At 32.5% G+C, this 8,863-nt stretch overlaps 2 protein-coding genes across 2 annotated transcripts; both read left to right on the forward strand.

Annotated features, from left to right (window-relative positions):
- Nucleotides 1-1,235: 1,235 nt before the first annotated feature.
- Nucleotides 1,236-1,524, forward strand: LOC106299696 (the record flags this gene model as incomplete). The annotated part of the gene is given in 1 exon segment (XM_013735746.1): nt 1,236-1,524. A coding segment is annotated over 1 exon segment (192 nt), but the record flags the coding sequence as incomplete, so codon positions are not given.
- Nucleotides 1,525-2,480: 956 nt separating this feature from the next.
- Nucleotides 2,481-3,144, forward strand: LOC106301544. Its single transcript, XM_013737980.1, has one exon. The coding sequence runs from the start codon at nt 2,547-2,549 to the stop codon at nt 3,084-3,086; it is 540 nt and encodes a 179-aa protein (XP_013593434.1). The 5' UTR covers nt 2,481-2,546; the 3' UTR covers nt 3,087-3,144.
- Nucleotides 3,145-8,863: the final 5,719 nt, after the last annotated feature.

The raw sequence follows: 8,863 nt of genomic DNA on the forward strand, positions 1-8,863 counted from the left end.
CTAAACCCTAAACTCTAAACCCTAAACTCTAAACCCTAAACCCTAAATCCTAAACCCCACCCTTTAACTCTAAACCCTAAGTTTGTGACTTTTGATAAAACATTAAGTGCTATTTTTGTGACTTTTGACCTTGAGTGATAGTATGGGAAAAAAAACTTGATTTAGTGCTATTTTTGTATTTTTTTCAAATTATTTTCTAGACAGAATAAATTTTAATTTAATTCAGTAATTCCTGGGAATATTATAATAATAAAACAAAGAAAAGAAAAGAAGTAATTATTTTGAGGTTGGAGTAAACGGCGTGGAGATGGATAGGCTAAAGTTCTAAACAAGCCTACATGCATCTCAACCATTAAAATCCACCTGACATCATTTTCAAGAAGATCAACGGTGACAATTTGCTCTAAACTAGCCTACATGTGTATTTAAAGAGTCACTATTGAATATATTACCAAATAATACCCTCCGACTGTTGATTTAATTCTTTCTTTTATCATCATAATAACGGACACAAGCCCTAGCTAACGCGAAAGCGGCATTTTTTCTCTCATTCAAATTTCAAATTAGAGAAAAAGAAATCAAATGTCTAGAACGATCAGACCTTCGCGAAGGTTCTATCATCATAATAGCGCTTTAGTTCAATTTTTTCTTATTAAACGCTTTAGCTATATATGTGGATGCCATATGAGAACAAATCACAAAACAAGCCGTAAAAGCGTTATTGTTTGTTTCTCTCCTTCAAATTTCCAAATCAGAGAAAAACAAAGGATCAAATGGCTCCAACGATCAAAACCATGGGGGAGTACAAGTCTCACCAAGTCTACTTCATCAACTTCTTTGGACAGAACCTGGACGTCACTCAAACCGAGACTCCCTCCATCATCAGGCGCTGGATCCGAGACGTCGTCTACCGTCACCGTCGCTCGCGTTCTTCTCACCCTCTCGTCGTTGGAGTCGGCGTCCAGTGGACACCGTCATGGTACTTCTCACCACCGGCGTACGACCGTCCAGCGGATACACTCCAGCTATGCGTGGGAACATCAGTTCTCATCGTCCAGCTCTCTTAATGTCAGCGCGTCCCCAACATCCTTCGACGTTCCCTCACGAATCCCGACACGACTTTTGTCGGTTTCTGGAACAGCCAAGACGTGAGAAAGCTGGAAATAACGAGACACCAGTTGGAGATTGGAGAACTTCTTGACGCAAGGATGTATGTCGTGGATTCACAAGGCAGCAGTCTGAGGGGTCGTTCGTTTGAGGGGATTGTTGAGGAATGTATGGGGCTTGAAGGAGTGAAGCTAGATCGGAAGATAAGCAAGAGTGATTGGAGTGTTGACTACCTCAGCAAAGAGCAGTTAGTTCAGGTGTCAGTAGATGCTTATGTTTCTTTCAAGCTCGGTGTTGATGCTCGTCTATGGCAAGTTTGAAGACATGTATCAAGATGAATACTATGTCCTGAATCTTTAGTCTTTACTCTTTTGTTAGATTGTCGAAAAAGAAAAATGTTATCACTCGTTAATTTCTTCCATGAGGTAATAAGATTATAAATATTATGAATATATAACTAAATGTCCTTGATATCATCCATCTTGCAGCGTTTTACACAAGATGAGTAAGGTATAAAGTATTAGTAGAACTGTGCAATAGGACACTGTCGCGCTAACAAACAAAAAAGACACTGTAACGATGGTCGGAGAGAAACAAGGTCTGTTACGGTACCCGGTAGCGTGTCGTAGATAAGCCAAATGCAGGACGCCATACAGATGCATACAGTGATCGTACAAGAGGCGTTAGAGATGCGAAAGTCTTACCTAAAATGCATCTGAAGTTCTCAACCGTCCAAAATTGAACAACTTTTTTTCTTTTCTTTTTTTTACGGGATAAATTGATAGTGTATTTGTATTTGTTGTTGCATATGCTTGACCAGAAATATATATATATATATATATATATTTATCCAATAATATTATATAGATATTTTCTTTTTTTCTTGGGTCAGGATTCTCAGAAAAATTTAAATTTGAAAGTTATCGTTATTTTTTTGGGAGGGGATAATTTTTAAAATTTAATCAGCAATTTCCGAAATAGTAAATAAAGAAATTTAAAAAATATCAGTAATTACTTTGGGGTTGGAGTAGATGACTCGATAGTGTGATAAGCTAAACCTAGCCTACATGCATCCCAACCGTTCAAATATAGCTGACATAAATTTCACGAAGATCAACGGGGGCTAGTAACGCTTTTAATTAAGTTAGATTTTCTATGATTAAATACTTTCTTTTACCATCATAATAAAGCTTTGGCTATTTATATGCATGACATATGAGAACAAATCACACAGATCAGTATACAAGCCCTAGAGCGTTATTGTTTTTTCCTCTCTCCTTCACATTTCAGAGTTAGTAAAAAATATCAAATGGCTCCAACGATCAGAACCCTGGCGAAATACAAGTCTGACCAATACTACTACTCTGTCGATTTCTTTGGAGAAGATTTGACAGTCACTCTAACCAAGACTCCCTCAGACATTAGACGATGGATCCGAGATGTCGTCTTCAGTCACCGTCGTTCACGCTCTTGTCACCCTCTTATCGTTGGAGTCGGCGTCAACTGGGCACCACATTGGTATTTCTCAGCGCCGCCGTGTCACTACCGTCCTGCGGATAGTCTCCAGTTATGCGTGGGAACATCGTGTCTCATCATCCAGCTCTCTTACTGTAATTAAGCGTGTCCCCGACATCATTCCAAGGTTCCTCACGGATCCAAACACAACTTTTGTCGGTAGTGGGAACAGTCAAGACGCGAAGAGGCTAGCACGAACTAGACATCAGTTGGAGATTGGAGAACTTCTTGACGCAAGGATGTATGTCGTGGATTCACAAGGCAGGAGTCTGAGGGGTCGTTCGTTTGAGGAGATTGTTGAGAAATGTATGGGGTTTCGAGGAGTGAAGCTTGATCGGGGGATAAGCAGGAGTGATTGGAGTGTTGAGTACCTTAGCAATGATCAGATACTTCAGGTGTCAGTAGATGCTTATGTTTGCTTCAAGCTTGGTGTTTCTGCTCGTTTATGGCAAGTTAAGTTTTAAGAGATGTATCGAAGTAACAAAATGTGCTGAATCGTTGATCTTTCTTCTTTTGTTAGGTTGTGGAAAATAAAAACTGTTATTCACTCGCTGATTTCTTCTATAATAAGATTAGATGGGATAATGGTATACATGAATCTTACAGAACTTGATATATTTTGAGATTCCATTCGAAATCATTTGTTATTTAGAAATTTTAGTTTTTACTGATTTTGTGATTCTATTAATTTTGTTTTTTTTTCTAAAATTCGTTTTATCATTGGTATATATATATTTTCCTATTTTACTCATAAACTAATATAATTAATCAAAATAAAGAGGCATTTAGGGAATATTCAAAATCTGATAACGTCTTTGGAACGAAAACCGTATATTCAAAATGTACCAAAGGAATATATCGTTAGAAAACTACGGAATGCGTTATAGTTTTATATGTGTCAGATAATTGTTTCCGAGTAAGGTACGTAAGATAAGTGTTGTAGATATTATGCAATAGGACAATGACACAATAGTATATTGATATAGTTGGCCATGGCCCATGGAGGGAAACATGGTCTGCTATATATGGTAGCGTGTCCTAAATAAACCCAATTCAGGAAGTTATATACGGTGATAGTACAAGAGACGTTACAAGACGACTAATCAATGTAATTTTAACATTTACCAAATTTATACTGGATATAGGCATAAAAAATCCATTTATATAAAAACCAAATAAGCTATAAATTATTAAAATACTTAGATAATTCTAACTAATTAAGATAAATTTCAAAATAAGTAATAAACTAAATAATCAAAATATTTGGAACATATCTAAATATCTATCTAGAGTACCCATCTATCTGCATCATATAGCCATTAATCATCATCAAATTGTTCCATAAAAAAAAAAAGCCATTAATCAAATCATATACATGGTAAGGGTTGAGTTGAGTTTTAAAATTCTTAGTTCGATTTAGAAAGATCACCGATCCTAACAAATTAGTCCATTAACGATCATAATCTGATAAATATACGAAAAATATTCTTCTTTACGTTCTTAACTTTTGAAACCTTTCACCAAATCGCATACTAAGGACCTGATGACGTGACATTACATGCTTCTTAAGTATGAACCGCCCGATTATAACTGTACAAATGCATCCAAAGATCAAACGGTGAAAACGTTTAATGTACGGGTACATGATAAAACATATACACGAGGACTATAATAACTGTCGCAAGTTATCACACTCACCAAGAGCACTCCGTCGATTTCTTCGGAAACGAGCTGACCGTCACCGTAGCTCCGGCTTCCTCCGTTATCACCCGATGTATCGACAACGTCCTGTTCTGAACTGTTGAAATATGATGCCTTTTTTCATATAGGGTATTGGCCCATCAAGAAGCGTATTGTTCCTTTGATCAAGTAAATGTCCCTCTAATCAGTTTTCTCATAAAAATCCATATTTTAATCCTACAAAGACAAAGATTATTTCATTCTGTAAGTGAATTATTACAAAAGAAGAGATGATATAAACTTTGAAAAACAGAGAAGTTATATGTTTCGTGAAAATCATTGTAAAAGAGTTTTAGATAATTAACTTACAATCCGTTATCAGGAATTTTCATATTAGGTCCTAACTACAATCACAAAAGTGAGATGAACGTTTTTTTTTCACTAAAAATTAAAGTTACCTAAAGTTTTTCTCTATATCGTTCTCTCACTTTTTATTTGTTTTCATAAATATACTTGAATTTCAAATCACTTAATTTATTTGAGTTACAAAGAAAGAAATATATGATTTTGTTTAACAAGTACATGTGCAATTATATTTTATATTTGATAAACTAAAATAACTATGCTAAACAAACACTAGTTAGAACAACCAAGGTATCATACTAGAGTTAGGAAAAAATAAGCTAATGAAAGTTTTATTTTATTTTATATAGTTAGAATAATATAACAAACCATTATTTTATAATACATCATATAAAACAAAAGATTCAATCAAGATAACTAAATCGCGTGGTCGTGAGATGATGAAGGACTTTCAACTTTAGCAGAACATCTGTTCCAAACCTCAATAGTTTTGAAAGAAACTTGAGAAGCCAAGCGTTTGAGTTGATACAATCGAAACATGAACTTTCTAATCTCCATGTAGCATTCTTTTCCAGCTCTTACTACCATCAAACAACACTCTCTTGAAACAGGTTTGTTCGTAAGAATCTCTCTAAGAACATCTTCATTACATTCCGAAATACCACTGGGCCCCATCTTATCAGCGCAGGTTCCGAGATACGTTTTGTATTTTGGTGGGAGGTTCTCTAACATATAAATATTGTACTCCTGCGAAGCCGGCGATAATGCATCCAATGTATCAAACTCACCGGGATTGACTAGTGGTTTATCATCAACATCTTCTTGGCCCAAACATGGATACACACATGACACTAAAGTGTTGATTATGAAAAATGTCATAAAAATTGTCTTAGTGTCCATTTTGTATGATTAATTTTTTACTTATTGTTTGATTTTTATTCTCCTCTTACCATGATATCTAAATGTATATATATAGTAATCAAATGGTTTTGAATGTTATTGATAGTGACTGTATTAATTAATAAAATAACATTTTTAGTTGTTTTGAAATAACATAATTTCTTTTATTACTTTAGTTAACTCTAAGATTAACATTTTTAAATTAATTTCTATGTTTCAAGCATTGATAGTTAATTTAATACTCACTATGTTTCATGTGTCTTTAAATTTTTTGCATAACGACATTTATAATTATTAAATATTTTTAAAGAATAAAATTACACCAATATAAACCTTTAGAGTAGTGTTTCACTTAAGTAAAATATTGTAACTAATGGAAACATGGATCTATGTTTCTTGAAAAATTTCATGGTCTAAAATAGTGATGAATTCGCAAAACCAAAGATCATTTGTAGATAAAGCATATAAGGTTTTTTGCAAAGAATTGTATAAGAATTTTGTCTAGTCTTGTCTAATAGATCTTTATGATTAAGTACTACATAAATTTTTAACAAGCAAGCAAGAAGAAGAAGAATAAGCAAAAACACGAACAAGGATGACTGTGGATATATAACATGAAACGCCGTTTGATATAAATACGAAGAACATAGACAATCATGAAATTTTGTCTCTTGGTTCGTTGATCCCTCTGAGTTTATGTTTATCTGAGTTCTTACTGGTTATACTTGAATAAAAGCTTCTGAACTATTGAAATATGATGCTTTTTTTTTAATATAGAGTGTTGGCCCATCAAGCATAAGCATATTGTTCCTTTGATCAAGTAAATGTCCCTCTGATCAGTCTCCTCATGAGAATCTATATTTTGATCCTATGAATGCAAAGATTATTTCATTCTGTAAGTGGATTATTACAAAAGTAGAGATGATATAAACCTTGAAAAACAGAGAAGTTATATGTTTTGTGGAAAACATTGTAAAAGAGTTTTAGATAATTAACTCACAACCCGTTATCAGGAATTTTCATATTATGTCCTAACTAGGATCATAAAAATGACATGAACGTTTTTATTTCACGAAAAATGAAAGTTACATATTGTTTTTTCCTATATCATTCTCTCACTTTTGATTTGTTTTCATAAATTTAATTGAATTTCAAATCACTTAATTTATTTGAGTTACAAAGAAAGAAATATATGATTTTGTTTACCAAGATTCATGTGCAATTATGTTTTATATTTGATAAAATAAAAAACCATGCTAAGCAAACACTAGTTAGAACAACCAAGATATCACACTAAAGTTTTCTTATATCACATTAGAGTTAGGAAAATGAATAAGCTGATGAATGTTTTATTTTATTTTATATAGTTAGAATAATATAACAAACCATTATTTCATGATAAATCATATAATATAACAAAAGATTCAATCAAGATAACAAAATCGTGTGGTCGTGAGATGATGAAGGACTTTCAACTTCAGCAGAACATCTGTTCCAAACCTCATTAGTTTTGAAAGAAACTTGAGAAGCAAAGCGTTTGAGTTGATACAATCGAAACATGAACTTTCTAATCTCCATGTAGCATTCTTTTCCAGCTCTTACTACCATCAAACAACACTCTCTTGAAACAGGTTTGTTCGTAAGAATCTCTCTAAGAACATCTTCATTACATTCCGAAATACCACTGGGCCCCATCTTATCAGCGCAGGTTCCGAGATACGTTTTGTATTTTGGTGGGAGGTTCTCTAACATATAAATATTGTACTCCTGCGAAGCCGGCGATAATGCATCCAATGTATCAAACTCACCGGGATTGACTAGTGGTTTATCGTCAACATCTTCTTGGCCCAAACACGGATACGCACATGACACTAAAGTGTTGATTATGAAAAATGCCATAAAAACTGTCTTAGTGTCCATTTTGTATGATTAATTTTTTACTTATTCTTTGATTTTTTTTTCTCCTCTTACCATGATATCTAAATGTATATATATAGTAATCAAATGGTTTTGAATGTTATTGATGGTGAGTGTATTAATTAATAAAATAACATTTTTAGTTTTTTTTGAAATAACATAATTCCTTTTATTACTTTAGTTAACTCTAAGATTAACATTTTTAAATTGATTTCTATGTTTCAAGCATTGATAGTTAATTTAATACTCACTATGTTTCATGTGTCTTTAAATGTTTTGCATAACAACATTTATAATTACTAAATATTTTTAAAAAATATAATTACACCAATATGAAATGTATATAGTAGTGTTTCACTTAAGTAAAATATTGTAACTAATGGAAACATGGATCTATATTTCTTGAAAAATTTCATGGTCTAAAATAGTGATGAATTCGCAAAATCAAAGATCATTTGTAGATAAAGCATATACGTTTTTTTGCAAAGAATTGTATAAGAATTTTTTCTAGTCTTGTCTAATAGATCTTTATGATTAAGTACTATATAAATTTTTAACAAGCAAGAAAGAAGAAGAAGAAGAAGCAAAAACATGAACAAGGATGCTAACGCCGTTTGAGATAAATACCAAAAACATAGACAATCATGAAATTTTGTCTCTTGGTTCGTTGATCCCTCTGAGTTTATGTTTATCTGAGTTCTTACTGGTTATACTTGAATAAAAGCTTATGAACTATTGAAATATTATGCCTTTTTTCATATAGAGTATTGGGCCATCAAGCATAAGCATATTCTTCCTTTGATCAAGTAAATGTCCCTCTGATCAGTCTCCTCATGAGAATCTATATTTTGATCCTATGAATACAAAAGTGGATTATTACAAAAGAATATAAACCTTGAAAAACAGAGAAGTTATATGTTTTGTGGAAAACATTGTAAAAGAGTTTTAGATAATTAACTCACAACCCGTTATCAGGAATTTTCATATTAGGTCCTAACTAGGATCATAAAAATGAGATGAACGTTTTTATTTCACGAAACATGAAAATTACCTATTGTTTTTCCCTATATCGTTCTCTCACTTTTGATTTTTTCATAAATTTAATTGAATTTCAAATCAATTAATTTATTCGAGTTACAAAGAAAGAAATATATGATTTTGTTTAACAATATTTATGTGCAATTATGTTTTATATTTGATAAAATAAAAAACTATGCTAAGCAAACACTAGTTAGAACAACCAAGATATCGCACTAAAGTTTTCTTATACCACATTAGAGTTAGGAAAACGAAAAAGCTGATGAATGTTTTATTTTATTTTATATAGTTAGAATAATATAACAAACCATTATTTCATGATACATCATATAATATAACAAAA

Source organism: Brassica oleracea, chromosome C1 (assembly GCF_000695525.1).
Source record: "Brassica oleracea var. oleracea cultivar TO1000 chromosome C1, BOL, whole genome shotgun sequence".
NCBI lineage: Eukaryota > Viridiplantae > Streptophyta > Magnoliopsida > Brassicales > Brassicaceae > Brassica > Brassica oleracea.

Excerpts from the sequence above, each read along its gene's own strand:
- LOC106301544 (XM_013737980.1), top strand. The coding sequence starts at position 2,547 with ATGTCGTCTTCAGTCACCGTCGTTCACGCTCTTGTCACCCTCTTATCG.